General features: G+C 35.6%; 1 protein-coding gene across 3 annotated transcripts in view; it reads left to right on the plus strand.

Moving 5' to 3' along the window:
- Positions 1 to 17,011, plus strand: part of LOC123874131 (protein bunched, class 2/F/G isoform-like) — a 195,877-nt gene that overhangs the window by 108,067 nt on the left and 70,799 nt on the right. The window contains exon 3 of one of the 3 annotated variants that reach the window (XM_045919346.1): positions 8,724 to 8,742. The exons of the other annotated variants lie outside the window; for them this stretch is intronic. Coding sequence (XP_045775302.1) covers positions 8,724 to 8,727 — 4 coding nt within the window. The 3' untranslated portion in view covers positions 8,728 to 8,742. Of the gene's footprint in view, positions 1 to 8,723; positions 8,743 to 17,011 lie in introns of those variants that run through there. 3 annotated transcript variants of the gene reach the window in all.

The raw sequence follows: 17,011 nt of genomic DNA on the forward strand, positions 1-17,011 counted from the left end.
ACTGGACCGATTTCAAAATTTCTTTTACCATTACTTAGAGGGATTCTTCCGAATCCGTATAGGCTATATTTTATCCCGGAAAATAGAAAAAATAAATGTCCACCCGTGCGAAGCCGGGGCGGGTCGCTAGTCAGTTAATATTTTGCAGGAGACTAGTATACCTTGGCGCTGTTATATTATGAGTATCATACGATTTAATTGGACTTGACACTCCTCTTAGAAGATTACGAAATATTCAACCTTTTCAATTAGCGCCGATGGTGATTATGTTGCCATGAACGCATCATTCCGTCAATCGGTCTCTATTTACGCAACCGTGTGTCTTGACTCTTGATATATCGATGCCGAAATATATTTTGAATATCAATAGAAATAATCAAATGTCTATTCCGTAATATTCGCGTTTTTAACAGGCGATAGGTAGGTATGTCTGTTTGGGAGATCCTTACAAAGATTACCTACACGGAACCTGTCTACCTACCTACTTTTACCTATTTCCATTTCCAAATTCATAGCTGCAATGCGTAGGTGACGCTCATAAACTAACAACTGTTGCGTTTTTAACCTTGGAATTTTGAGCATTGTTTCCCAAGAAATAAATAAAATTATGTAAGTATCTTATGTTTTTAGTATTTTTTCTCAAATTCGGGTAACTACGTAAAACCATGTCCAATTCGGAATCCGTCATACAAAATTTTCCAAATATTTCATTGATCTAGGTCTTTCAATATGCTGCATGTGCAAACGAAATAGGCAGGTTGCCTGACGTGTGCAGATAAGAGGTATGTACAAGAGTGAGTTTTCTGCAGTGGTACGAGGAGTAGACGTGTTTTCGACCAATTATATTATTGAGAGATGACGTTATAAAAATAAAATCACTGCGGCTAACTATATCTAACCTGAATAGCCGAAAACACGTCTCCTTCCCGCTCCGATTTAGTGAAAATCCGCTCAAGGTCGGAAGAACTGACGTTTTTCTAAAACAAATGTTTATAATTCATATATAACTCAAAGATAACTAACATTGGAAATAAGGTCAGCGATAAAATAGCTTCCTAAGCTTTGATCAAACCCTTATCCTCGGATTACTTGAATCTACAAGAATAGCTTTACGAAGGACGCAAGAAATCGATTTACTCTCTGAGCTTCGGCACGGGGTAGTAAGTGGTGACCTAGAAAAGAATAATGCCCGGTTCCTATAATCAACTAATCGTTATTGTACAAAAGCTACTATTCGTTTTTGAGTTACGAGTAACGAACCGTAAATACCGTTCCTATAAATTTTTGGGTCAGCTACCTGAGACGGCCAGATGTTGGTTATCCCCGTTACCGAAGCACTCCCTCGACACTCATCACGTTTCGTTCTACCAATGAAGCATATTTTGAATTACAATAAAAAATAATTTCTTTATTATTATTTTAAGCATGTGGATGTTATGGTGTGAAAAAATGCTTTTTTTAGTTTAATCTATGATTTCGGTGTTGCAGAAATCTTTTTATTTTATTGGAAAGAAAAAAAATTTGTCATTCGGGGCGCGTGAACGGAACGCAATCTTGACCACTGTGGTTCGTTGGAACATAGCGTAGCATACCAACTCGCGTTTTGAATTTTTGTTGTTACAAGGATACTTTAATAAAATCACATTAATATTATAAAGGCGAAAGTTTGTGTGTATGTGTGTGTGTGTGTGTGTGTGTGTGTATGTTTGTTATCCCTTCACGCGAAAACTTCTAGACGGATTTGGCTGAAATTTCGAATGGAGATAATATCCTGGATTAGCACATAGGCTACCGAAATATTTTTTATCTATAACTACTTTTTATCCCGGAAAATCAAAGAGTTCGGGAAGTCGCGGGCATCGGCTAATAATTTTAATTTATAATATTCCCCTAATTAATAACACATTGTGCCGTATACTTACCCGAAAATTTATATAGGTACTTAAATATTAGTGGTATTGGTAAGTAAATTAATTTTGTTAAAAATTATAGCCTCTATACCTATTAGTATTCTTCGAATCTAAATGATTCACATGAACAGAATAAAATTGATATTTATTTGTTTTATTTGTAGAAAATGAAGAAGCCAATGACGAAAGACGAGGTTGCATTACTAGTAGATCTCATACAAAGTAACCCTATACTAACGAGCAAGGAGAGTAGTTCCTTCTACTAAAAATAACATCACTTTCATCGTCAGAATTAAAGCTATTCCAGTCGGACAACATTACCAAATCGCTCAAATCACGATCTGAACGAGACATTTTCAGTAGAAACGCAAAATATGCGAAACAAATCTCAAAAATAGAACACAACCACATCACAACCGGCCGATATCGGGCAGTAAACAAATTTCAAACGAATCGTAACTTTGACAGCTCGTTGACATTTCTTTTATTTTATAGGAACACCACAAGCCGTCTTCTACATACATTTGTCTTACTATTCGTTAGTCGTTACCCTCCCATCCGTACGTAGGCAGCTACCGGTAATTTAGCTTACGAAACGTTTTTTATAGGAACGGTTTTGACTTACGCCTCGTAGTAAATAGTACTGTCCGTAAGAAAAACGAATCGTTTTTTGGTTATAGGAACCGGGCATAAGTGGATGAACGTGTCGTCGGTAAGGCGCAAGGCACACCAGCAGTGCTGAGGCGCTGCGCCCCGTTTTTCTTGATAACAACTCGAACTTATTATTTACTGGCATATAAAGAAAGTTGCGTCCGTCCTCTGTGTTTTATTTTCAGTAAGTATATTAATTTCAAGCGTAGGTATGTCAAATTATATAAAGCTGAGTTTAAGGAGAGAAAAAACTCGACTCCACGCACCTCTGTCTGTTAGCGTTGGCTTTAATATCTATGTATAAGGTTAGATTACGGATTAGATTTAATGTTAATAAATACATGGAAGATAAATTGTTTCTTATTAGAAGGGATAGGTATAGATATCTATGACGAAATTTTTTTTTAAATTGTAGAGGAAAAATTGAAAGTTTACCTGAGATTCATAGATCATTTACGGGTCAGTGTCAAATCTTATGAAAGTAAGAGATAACACCAGGCGAAGCTGTTGTACTGTCAAGAGTTAAGACTCAAGAGTTCTAGAATGTAGCCTGTAACTCTTTAATTTGAGATGATGATAAATAAAAGAATTTACAAGTGTAAATTAAAAATTTTCAACACCCCCGACAAATCATTTTCAAATAAATAATTATGTATATCTAGGCAACGTCCATCTTGACAACTTGACATTTGTCAATTGACACTTGAATATTATTAACCTAAGGGTTATCTAACCTTCTTTTCTACAAGAAAACTAGAAAATAGCTGATAACTTTTAAACGGCTGAACCAATTTTTTTGGATTATAGCTAAGAACACTCTCGATCAAGCCACCTTTCAAACAAAAAAAAAAACTAAATTAAAATCGGTTCATTAGTTTAGGCGCTACGGTGCCACAGACAGATACACAGACACACAGATACACACGTCAAACTTATAACACCCCTTTTTTGGGTCGGGGGTTAAAAAGAAAATCCTGTCTTAAGACGGATTTCAAGTCCTGTTAATCGTTTTTATCCTTGATGAATAATTAATTTCAAATTAGGTAGGTACTTCGAATACATTTTTTGAGTTTGAGTGAAATATTAAGCTGATATTTAAGAGCAAATCTGCCTAAGCAGAATAAATAGAGTATGTACGTAGAATTTTATTATTAGCTTTTTGATAAATTTTTTGGGATACGTGAGTAACACGGAATCATCAAAGCAAAGTGTTTGTAAACAAAGACATAAATTAATTTAACTTTGAGGTGAAGGTTACATACAATAGGTCCAGTAGAATGTTTTATAGCTCTTATCGTACGACTCAAAAAAGCTTTGTTATTCAAGCTGTGTGTAAATAATGATTCGAATGCCAATAAAAGGAAAAGATGACTGACTGACTAATCTATAAACGCACAGCTCAAACTACCGGAATGATCGGGCTGTTTGGTATGCAAGTAGCTATTATGACTTGACGTCAGCTGAGGATTATTGAAAATTCACCCTCAAAGGGAATAAATTTTGCAATTTGAGTAGTCCATGCGAACCGCCTCGTGGCCATTTATACTAGATAAATAAATGTGTATTAAGATTTCCAAAAAAGATTTGTAGGAAACTCCTTTAAAACCCGACGGTGGCGAAGCCCAAAAGAGGGTTATGTACTTGATCTGTATGTGTATGTCCGTTCCTATGTCCGCTTGCAACTACTCAATGACTCAACCGATTTTGATAAATGATACGTCAATAGATTCGTCTTGATGGCGCGAGTGTCACTGGGTACATAAAATTGTTAAAAAATAATAATGGTGGGTTTTATGCGTTTTAATGTGCAGGCTGAAAAGATGCAGTGCAAATCGCAGACAGGGTTTTTTCGAAAACTTTTAAATTACTTATTAATTAAACCATTGTTGTGGGTATTTAGCTAGGTAATTGTGCCTTGGAATTAAATTAGGCGGTCTAAAAGCAATTTTTATCGAACATGCAAACATAATTGCATCTAGTATATTCGCTGTACACTATCATTCACTATCGTACACTTCATGGCCTAAGATTGAAAACGCTGAGTCTGGACGCGTTACGAAACTCGTTCTAATTAGCAAATACCAGCGATATAAATGGTCCACTAGATGCGGCGCTTCATAGGAACAACATGTAACAAAGAACATCGGTGTTCGCCAAGACGCAGTCTGTTTGCAAAAATTAAACTTGCTACTCTAAATTATTATTATTCAAGTTATCCTATTTGAGTTGGTATAGGTATCTTTAGTACCTATAGTCTGTTATAACTTAGTTTAAAGCAGATTACGATTGACAGGGGTGCAGACACCGATGTTCGTTACAATGTGTTATTACTATGAAGCACCCCATCTAGTGAAACTATTATATCGCTGACAAATACATAGCACCCGACAATTGACATTGACCCGGTCTGCAAATAGATATACACTTTTCAATTAAAAAATTTCCACAAACCTTAATGCACTATGATGCAAAAGTTGTAAAAAATTGATTGATTGCGGGACATAGCATGCTCTTTATTGTTGCATCAGTGTAAGAACGTATCTACATGATTGTGGTCGACCAAATTTAGATACAATTTCGTTAGGTGGTTAAATCCACCAGTTTCACAATCTTTCGTTAGGTGGTTAATTCCATCAGTTTCACATCTTTATAACAGAAGATAATTATTTTAAAACTTAATTGTAATTTTATGCCTTTAACAAAATGAACAAATGCTGCTACGATTACACTGATTCGTTTGTTTATGGTATGTTTCTAGATTTTGCCCTCAGCAGCTACACAGTTCACACATTGAATTACTATGTACTAACGTAACCACTAACGTAATAATTCCTCGGCTTCACACGATTTAAGATTCTGATTTTGAAACTTGAAATGACTTCAAGTAAATAATTTTTTTTTGGACATTAACGTTGCGTAGGTGATTTAACTGTTGCAAATAAGATCATTAAGTTTAGATTCTGTCGTCATTTTCTTAATGAGGATATCGTGATTTCATGTGTCTTCAACTTATGAAAAAATATAAATGGTTTATTTATCAGTTTACAAGTCAGTTAGGTGAGAAAATTCTCAAATAGAACAAACTACAAGTAATAGGAGAAAACGTGCAAAATTAACAAGACCATTATATTCAACTATGTACCTAACATAAGTGATTTGATTCAATAAGAATAATAATTTCATTATTTTACTCTGCAATCATCATTTAGTTCTCATTTCAGAATATTTGTATGTGTATTTATTTATTCTTCGATTTAGACTTATAAAAGCGCTTACGAAAGTCAGATCAGTACAATAAAATATATATTTAATATTTTTAAAATAATGCAACTGGAAGAACTGATACTTACAGTTGTATTATTTTAAAATATCAAACTTTGATATTAAAAGGTTCTATGAGAGTTTTAGTCTCCCACCATACCTAACACTCAGAGTGTCTTACTATTTTCCATACATACTACCAATTACAATCTAGGTATCTTTAAAACAAGAGTGAATAGGCATCTTCTAGGTAAACGCGTCCCATCTTAGACCACATCATCATTTTCCATCAGGTGTGATTGTGGTCAAGCGCTTACCTATAGTGAATAAAAAAAATATATATTTTACAGAAATGTTAGCGAGAAAATATTTGCAAAACAAATAGTAGCCCCCGTAGTATTTTATGTTCTATAAATAATCGTGACGCTCGCTCCAACCTAGATTGATGTCCTATATTTATCGGAGAAGGCTCCACAGGCTGTAGCGCATAAGAAATGATGTCGGTTACCGTTACCATCTGTCAGTAGGTTTTATATCAGATGGACGGTGCCTACTCGTAACGGTTTTGCAGCACAAAGCCGCCGTTGTAGCCAAGGGTGATACAGTTACATGGCCCGATCGGGGTGGTGGGGAGCCCGGTGAATTGATTATTATGAAAATATAAAGTGCTCGATTTTGCAAGCTCGCTGACTCCGTGTTACACCGCATGACATCGCGAATTGATCGAGACGCAGAACAGTACAGTATACAGTATTTAAGACAAGTCTTTGAAATTATGACTTACTAGATGATGCCCTCTTCTAAGTGGATTTAGGATTTTAGGATCCCGTGGAAACTCTGACTTCTTGGGACAAAAAGTTGCCTATGTCAATTACAGGGACGCCTCGGTACCTTTCATATAAAGCGGTTAAGCGAATGGGCGTTTAGGAATCACGTGGGAACTCTTTGATTTTCCGAAATAAAAAGTTTGCGTATGTCCTTCCACGGGATGTAAGCTAATTCTGTACCTTTTATCAAATCCATTAAGCTGTTGGGCTGTCGATGAAGCTAGCAGACAGGCAGACGGACACACTTTCGTATTTGTTATATTAGTATGGATAAATTAGATATTACCCATACCTACTTGTTTTTTTTTTTCGGTGTTTCACCTTGTTCTTGTTCATTTAACAAGTGGACAACATGTGCACTCTTACCAATTTGTTTTTCGTGCCCGTGCTTGTATCAAATAAACCACGATCTCTAGTAAGTAATGTCAGTTCTAAACTTTTAATATTTATTTTGATTTTGATCTAAACTTGCAAAAAGCTAAATTAATTATATTGTTGACTGCCATAAGAACCTACAGCTTTAACCATTGAATCTAGAAATTTGAGATCTTTTATGTAGGTTGTCTTAGACCCCCGAACTGGAAAGAATTTTTTGAAAATTTTTCCCGCTCAAGAGAAGCTTTGGTGGGGTCCGCTAATTTTGTAGAGTTTAATTGTTTTTATTACACAGTGATATCAGAAAGTGTTGATAAATAAAAGACCTAAAATACAGGCAGTGTCTTTACAAGCGCAACTGATATGGCCATTGAAACGATTTTGGCAGTAGGATAGTTCCGCGCATTATCGCATGTCCTTATAGGTTGGGTGATACGGGAAACAGTGTTTTCGTGTTAGCGTTGCTTATCGACGTTCTCTATACCGCAGCTGCGCAAATAACACAATATTAATTTCCTATTCAGAATTGGCTTGTGCTGCTTAAACGCACTTAACTAGGTCTTTTGTACTCAATTTTTATATTGCCTCAAATAGTAATCCAAATAATCAGGTAGTGCTTGCTCACTTTGTTTGTAACATTTATTATAAATATATTGATTTGAATAGTTTATAGAATAGTAGTAGTTTTGATGCAGTTTTCTTAATTCAACATTATTATGTACTTATAGGTAGAAACTTACATTATCTAGAGAAGCATTCTTAATCAACCGATACATTGTAATGCCTATCTTAACGAACTGCGACAACAACTTAATCCGTTTCTAATCAATCGCCTTTAAGTTATATATTTGACTAGATAGATGATGCCCGCGACTTGTCCGCGTGGATATTATGTTTTGAAAAATCCAGTAGGAATTCTTTGATGTTCCGGGATAAAAAGTAGCTTATATCCGTATATGGGATGCAAGCTATCCAAGTAGATGATGCCCACGACTTCGTCCACCTGGAATTGGGTTTTCGAAACTCCTGTGGCAATTTCATTTCCCGGGACCAAAAGTAGCCTATCCAGGATAGAAGCTATCCATCAAAATAGTTTGAACAGATGGACCTTGAAAAGCTAGTTAACAGACAGACACACTTTCGCATTTATGATATTAGTATGGCTTTATATCTTACATAATATGCTACATATCTCCACGTTTCCACGATGGAAAATTTTCCTGTACACTGTTGATACTTGTAGTGCCGGCTACAAATGATATTCAATGTCGCGCTACTCTACAATAATGTTTACCACCTCCCTCTACTACAAGTATATACATGGCCATTTATTTTGCTTGAACAATACTGACTCTGTTTACCTTCACCTTAGTGTTACTGAAAATAACTAGATGGGAGCACATATTATTCACAAGTTAATTTGGAAACGTAAATAGAATTTGTAAGACTCACGTACCCACTCGGCATAACTAATTTTGTCTTTATGAATGTTAATTTAGTTACTGTAATTTATGATACTTAATATTATTACATTCAATAAATTTATATTTTAAATGATTCTGGGTAGTTTGTTTTATTTGTTTTATGTTGGTATGCTTTGTTGGGTAAAAGTGGTACGTTATAATATAAGTATTCATTTTGCATCCTTGTTACCTAAAATATAAATGTTGTATTTGACAAAGTATTTTTTCTCTTTCAGGTAAGACAATGTCTTCTAAACGGGTGACACCTATTCTAAAGCGGAGGTATGTGCTAAAGTAATCCATCAAACAAATGTTTAAATATGACTCGAGTAGGTCACGTCGGACAATGTACCAAATATCTGTAATTTTACTCGCTGTGAAGACAACGTCAAAGACGACAGCGGTCTTGAAATCTCTCTAAATACATGAACCTGTCCTCGCTCTGCGTCTGCGCAAACAGCCGGTCATCTACCTCGACAATGGTTACTTAATGTCCAACGAATTAGTCATGAACCAACGCAAACATTTGCCTCATGCTTCGATCGTATGATTTTTAGAGTTCTGTACCAGAAGGGTGCCAATCTGTCAATATTACCCTATTACTAAGCCTCCGCTGTCCGCCCGTCCGTCTGTCTGTCAGGAGGCTGTATCTCAAGAATCGTAACAGGTAGAGAGTTTATTCACAGAGTATGTATTTCTATTGCCGCTATGATAACAAATAATAAAAATTTGAAAATGGCCGCTCTGTAAATTGAAGAAAATTAAATAATCTTTTGCGATGGTACGGAACATTTATAATGCGAGTCCGACTCACATTTGATCGGTTTTTAAAACCGCAGCAGATAAGGTAGACAAACAACTTGAATATTAAATTAGTCATGCATGATCTAGACGTGGCAAGCCATTGGTAAACTTATTACATCATCGACTGATCTTTCCTTCTCTTTACTAGTAGAAGTAGGTATATGTAGTTTGTTTCATCCTTTATATAGTTATTATGTGGTTTACCTATTTATAAAGCCATTTCATATGATACCTTCCTTGGTATAGTTATCTTTCTTCGAATTTCGGATTATTCCCCTTACATGTCCTATAAGATCTACCTACTTATAGGTTAGGAAGTACCCTATAGGTTTCTTGACAGACACGACAGACAGACAACGAAGTTCGAGAACGATAAGGGTTCCTTTTTCCTTTTGAGGTACGGAACCCTAAAAACAAATGTTTTCTGATGTAGTTATAACTAAACTATAAAACTTGATAACCTATCAAATATTGCTTCTAATAACAATGACAACATAGGCGAGAGATCGTAAAATAAATGAAGAAATATCGATGACAGTTAATTTGTCTGCAGAGAATGCTTTGGTCGTAAAGTTTAAGAGGGTTCTCTCCGTCATTCGCTCCATACAAACGTAGTTCTAATTTCATTTGAATATCAAGCAACCAAAGTCCATGAAATTTTGCAGACATATTCTAGAAACTAATATCTATGCCTGTGGTTATCCAGATTTCTGTTAAAATATTCGGTTTCAAAGTTACGCGGTCTTAAAAATTCACATACAAATCTTTGAGCCCCTGTAATTATAAAACTACATATTTTTAGAAAAATCTAAAACACCACAGGCACAGATATTAGTTTCTAGAATATGTCTGCAAAATTTCATGGACTTTGGTTGCTTAATATTCAAATGAAATTGGAACTACGATTGTATGGAGTAAGTGACGGAGAGAGCCCTGTTAACAGTTTTAATTTGGTCAAATCATATGCCACTATAGGAAGCGGCTACCGGCTTCATAAATAAGAGGATCAAATTATCTTTCAAGATCTGAAATAGGTTGTTTACGCCACGCGTCGGCGCTGTGCCAGCGGACACCTGATTCTGTACTATAATGTTTTGGCACATTTTAATCATGTACCTATAATGATGTCTCCACATTTTTATGGTTGAACAGTATACTATATGTATACATGTACTGGAACTCTATCAAAACAAGAATGCCAAGGTGAAAATTTGCTTCTCTAAAACGTGCTTTTATTATAGCTTAGGATATTTGAATAAATAATCATGCTGGAATGTGACACAGTACAAATTGATTTTCGTTGCGAAATTCGTCTGCGTAGTCTGCTCTCTTTCTTTCTTTTTTCCTACTAGGTGATTCGCTAACTCCGTGTCTAACACTAAATGATAGCCACCGAGGTTGGTTGGTTCTACATTGCTGTTTTGCTGGTGACATTAAAATATTTTTTCGTAGAATACCCTCAATGGATTAAAAAATGAGATCGGTGGCTATTATTCAGTGTTAGACACTGAGTTAGCGAATTACCCTGCTGGATAGGTTTCCGCACTTAAACGCTTCCGTCTATGTGCGTGCATTGCCCCTCCGCGCCGAAGTCTTCACTCCAGCCATCCCAGCTCGCTCCAGAAGCCGAATAGGCCGCCCACGTTTCCGAGGGCTACATGGAGTGAGGCTGAGGATATGAAATAGCGCTGGTCTATCCAGGCCAGTCAGGTGTTTCATCTACCTCCATGCAGACCCAGCACAGAGGGCTGTCGGTGATACCAAGGTGATACCTAAAACGAAAACGTGTGTTTAGTGGGCTCTACGCTTTTATAAATATCACCACCCGACTTGTTATTCTAAGCCCACCTTCCTAAGTTACGTCTGCGAGGTTTTATCATTGCGATATTATGGCAACCGGGGTGGTGACCATACCCCATTGCCATCTCAAATATATGATTCTCCTATTTCAGTAAGTTTTAAAGTAGCTTATTTTTGTAGAGTTATGGAGTAGGTAGAGGTAGGTACTAATTCAAATAACGTGTTTCAAATACATTATATCAGTAGTGAGTAGTTGCTACTCTGGCTACTGTTGTAAATATTTATTCACAAAGCCGTCCCAAGTTAATGACACATGACAATAGCCGATTGTGATGCTATCAAAAGTTCTTCATTACCGCTATCTCACATCGCTCCGCGATCTTTGCATGTGGTACCGATTGTGCGATGTTGTGAATCGTTTATTGTTTCGGTAATCGTGCTTCGAATGTATCTTTTGACGCCCGAGTCAATCAATTACTTTGGTATGTTATTGGTATCGCTACGGCTAGTTTTATCACACGCAAGATATTGCTACAATTTTAAGTAGTAACCTTTTACCGACGTGTGTTACTATTTTTTTTATTCATAGTCAAGCGCTTGACCACAATCACAACTGATGGAAAGTGATGATGTGGCCTAAGATGGGACGCGTTTGCCTAGATTCTGAAAGATTCTTTATTTCCCGTTGTTTTCATTGCAATAAAATGTGTCTTATCATATTTCTTTCATACTTAGTAATAAGTGTATGCATATTGCAATTTATTTAGCTTTAAACATTACTTAAACCGATAGCCTCAAAGCCTGTGAGTTCGTGCGTAGGTCACGTCACATCCGATAAACCTTTACAGCCATCTTTGTGAATCCAGTTATCAGCGTTATCTACATATTTTGTTTACATTGACACGGCTGCTGTTTACCCACGATAACAATGTTTTGCTTGCTCAATAAAAAACTTACGAGAATCCACCACGCAACGTTACTTGGAAATGACTGACTGTGTTTCTTTAAAGAGATTCCAGTTAACTGTTAACTGAAAAAGCAAAGAAATCAGAATGAGTAAACTAAAAGTTATTTCTGAGCAATGAGTAAAGAATAAATTCACTGAAGTTGAAGATTTTGTTAAGAGTCTCAAATAAATATAGCTAAACTGTATTCGAGATTTTTAAACAATGGAGACAGGCTTGGAGTTTTTCTAAATCTCAGGAATCTATTGGAAAATCGGAATACTGACAGCTCAAGGGTTGCAAAGCTGAAGTGGCAATGAGCAGGGCATATTATAGTTCGAAAAACCGATAAATGTTGGGGTCAAAAGGTGCTAAATGGCGACTTCGCAGTTAAAAGAGAAAGAAAAATGTAAAATTTTGACACTTTCATTAAATCTTTTTATTTTATTTTATACAAGTGTAAATTAAAAATTTATAACACCCCCGACGATCCAAAGTATTTGAGTTTTCCAAAACATCATTTTCAAATAAATAATTATGTATATAGGCAACGTCCATCTTGACAGCTTGACATTTGTCAATTGACATAATATTATGAACCTAACGGTTATCTAACCTTCTTTTCTACAAGAAAACTAGAAAAGAGCTGATAACTCTTAAACGGCTGAACCAATTTTTTTAGATTATAGCTAAGAACACTCTCGATCAAGCCACCTTTCAAACAAAAAAAACTAAATTAAAATCGGTTCATTCGTTTAGGCGCTACGATGCCACAGACAGATACACAAATACACAGATACACAGATACACACGTCAAACTTATAACACCCCTCTTTTTTGGTCGGGGGTTAAAAACTGTGCTAAAGAGTCGAATGTTCGTGAATTCGATCAAAACCGTATATATTACCTCATTTTTGCTCCTCCTGTAAAATTTTATTTCGTGCAAAAATATTCTCTTCAATTCCTCTCCTCGCATATCGGAAACAAAATAATTGCTTAGTTTGCTTAATCCACAAAAGGTCATCAAGTGTATGTTTTAATGACGTCAAACCTATCGTTAGTCGTTACCGATATTGTGCGATTTTATCTTTAAGACTCATTATTGCTAATTACCATTTCATAACGTCATTGAACTAAATTATATACCATCGCATTATCGATATTAGGATTGGATATGGATAATTTTATATGATAAGTTATTTGGGTGTCGGACGAGCAAAAGTGGCATCTAAAGTGAATACTTATTAAGTTTTTTACTAAACTCTCACTTGCATCACGTATTTTGGATTTTGCTCGTTAACATAATTGTCCATAATTTTCTTTACCGTTGCCAGAAATAAGTAATTAACAAATTTAACTAATTTCTGGCGTTCCCCTTATAATTAAGTACAATCTTTTATCTATCTATAACCCACATCCTTAAAGCAAGTTGTTTACGTGACCTTAATTGACTATATACGGTTACGCAAAGGTCTGTTGCTATGTTCCTCGATTCGTTCTAATGAACCTCGTTCGCTCATTCATTAGATAATTATCGAAATGTAGTTTATCAGTTCAAGGAGCCTAAAATTCAGCTCGTTCCACATAGATCGAAGTTATTTACACGCCCCTTTTTGCTGCTAAACGATTTGTTTACTATTGACCTATTGTTTGATAGCAAAATGGATCATAACTTCACTAGTAAACAGTAGGTACCTACTTTCGGACTCTTTAGGTAATTAAATTACCACCGCTTTTTTTATCGTTACGGGTATTATGGGTCAATTATTTGAATTGAATGTTCTAGAAAATAGTATTGCCAAAATTCGTAACATTTTCTTACATGAATTCATGTCATGTGTTAATTCTTGTCTCTCGACGCAAAAACAAGTCTGCAATCTTTTTAACACTCGTTAGATATTCTTAATACGTAACCGCACTGATACCATCGGAATTTTTAACTATTGTTAGATTCCAACTGTATACATACAAAATATTTAGACTAGTTAGGTTTGTACGTTAGGTACTTTATTATCACTACCAATATTATAAATGCGAAAGTGTGTTCGTTTGTTAGTTTGCCCTTCATTCACAGCGCTATGGAGCAATGGATCGATACGATTTTTTGTATAATATAATTATTTATATAGTTAAAGACCTAGGAGGGCAACATTTGTCTCGGAATATCAGAGTTTCCACGGAATTCGCGGGCATCGTCTAGTGTTTTATACAGTTTTTAACCTCCGACCCAAAAAGAAGGGTGTTATAAGTTTGACGTGTGTATCTATGTATCTGTCTGTGGCATCGTAGCTCCTAAACTAATGAACCGATTTTAATTTAGTTTTTTTGTTTGAAAGGTGGCTTCAGCGAAAGTGTTCTTAGCTATATCCAAGAAAATCGGTTCAGCCGTTTGAAATTTATCAGCTCTTTTCTAGTTACTGTACCTTTACTTGTCGGGGGTGTTATAAATTTTTAGTTTACAATTTTATAGTTTTTATGTTTCTCTGTTGATCCCGCCCGCCAAGATGATGCCCGTGAGTTCGTCAGCGTAAGTTTCGGTTTTGAAAAATACTTTGGGACTCTTTGATTTTCTGGTATAAAAAGTAGCCTATATCCGTGTCTGGGATGCAAGCCCAATCAAGCACAATCCCCGTGCTGAATAGTTAATGCCCGCGAGTTCATCGGCGTATATTTAGGTTATATTTAAACATCGCGTTGGGACTCTGTGATTTTTCTGGAACAAAATATAATTTATTTCCTTTCCCGAGATGTAAGCTTTGTACTAAAATCTATGTAACCAATTTCGTCAAAATTAGTTAAACAGATGGGCCCTGGAAAGCTAGCTAACAGACAGACATACGTTGGCATTTATTATAATAATATGAGTATGGATTTTATTGCGATTTGGAATTAATATTTGTGATGGGTTAAAAAACATCCAAGTGGGGTGTGACGATGACTCACACGTTATGTGGCTTCCTACTAAAAAAATATCGCTAGCGTCTCTACCGCATTGCGCAACCCGTAGTCGTCATCTAGCTATAGCTTGTGACTTATATGCACTCCATGGCAGGAGGATCTCTCGGAATATTATAATCTTATATTAAGCTGTCCCACGTTCCCTATCATCTCGCAAAATATTTAACGCTTTTTATGCGTTTGTTTAATGTGTTTGATAAGTTAACACGCAAAATAAATTTAAAATAGTCTTTATGCGCTATAAAAACACCCAGCTGAGGCGATTTATGTAAGTGCTCTGAAACGGGCCGCGTGGGCTTGTGTCATTCTCTTAAACCGGTTCCAGTTTTATTTTTAAGTATTTTTTGGCTGTCGAATAATAATATGTTAACATTTGAAAATCTTAGCGCAGGTCTTAGTAGGTATATGCTGTTATTGGGATTTCGTTTTTGCAGAGAAAAAAAGGTTCCCGCAAAGGATCACTTCGATGACTCTGTGTCTTCCTTCAAAGAAACCGTTGACCTAGAATCATGAATTTTTGTCAGGTAGCAATGACTTATAGCACAAGTCGGAAAACCGGAGTAAATACATCAACAAATACAAACAATACAATGGTACAGAACCCTTCGTGTGCGAGACCGACTCACACTAGACCGGTTTTGTTTTTTTAATAATTACGACACCGTTCATTTGATTCAGTGTTTCAGTGACTATGTATGGAAACTAAATCCAATTGCGAATCGTTTCGGAATAAGTATTAATACACACTTAACCCACTTACAGGCGAGCTTTGCTTTGTAGGTTTCTTATTATTTCTTACTCGATTTGACACGACAAGAACTTGTAATCCCTTTTTATAGTCCAGCGCACCGAGGACATATAACCTGTGTCAAATTGCGTTCATTTAATATATTAATTATTATTTATCATTACTTGAATAAATATCTTTTATCAGTAATTTGGTTTATTTCTATTTTTTCACAAATAACAATAACAAACGACAATAGTACAGCGGGTGGGGTCTGAACCGCCGACCTTTCGGAGCTCAGTCCGCTCCTTAAACGTTTAGCTATTGAGGCTATTGAAATTAAACTTGGGATGAGGATTGTGATTTACCTTATGCATGGAAAAATATCAAATTAATCATACTCATGGTTGATATATTGTTTACCGTCGTCTGTCACTTGCTGGTTTTCAGTTAACCCCGTCACTGATGATGTCATTGTCTATGATATCATAATATTGTTCATAAGGATTGAAGTTGTCATAGCTTATTTTATAGACCTAATGGCTACGATAATATTGATCTAAATCTTTTATTTTGTCTAGAAACAACAAATTAAGTTTTGGTAACAGTTCTAATTTTTAGAATTTGTAGTAAAACAACTGTTAATTTTTATCAAAGAACGAAACAGAGTCTTCGACATTATTATGAGTATTTATTCTTGTGATTTAACTAATAAATAAAACAAAAGGAGAAGGTGACTGACTGACTGATCTATCAACGCTCAGCTCAAACTACTGGACGGATCGGGCTGAAAGGCATGCAGATAGCTATTATGACGTAGACGTCGGGTAAGAAATAGTTTCTGAAAATTCAACCCTCAAGGGAGTTAAACAGAGGTTTGTCTATAGTTGGTTAATAAAGAAGAAGAAATCAAGTAATAAAATAATACAATCGATAAAATGTTACTATACATTTGCATGCCATCTTATAGTAGATTGGGGTTTGGAATATTATTGCAATATTGTGTACAAAAACGTATCTACAAATTTCGCAAATAAATAATATTGTATCTGTATTTGAAAATACTTACACGTCCTGTCCAATCCCCGCTTGCGTCATCGCTTTCAAACGCCTTAACCCACTTTGATGATGTCATTTATGCCGTCAACTACATATATTGAGAATATCGCCAATTTATGCGTATTTTATTCCAATGCCTTATTTTGCATACTTTCAACATTGCCAAGTCTTTTAAAGAGACTTTCGTTTCTTTTTTATTGGGGTTCTCTTACTATTACACTGAGAACAGTTA

This window comes from Maniola jurtina, chromosome 2, assembly GCF_905333055.1.
Source record: "Maniola jurtina chromosome 2, ilManJurt1.1, whole genome shotgun sequence".
Lineage (NCBI taxonomy): Eukaryota > Metazoa > Arthropoda > Insecta > Lepidoptera > Nymphalidae > Maniola > Maniola jurtina.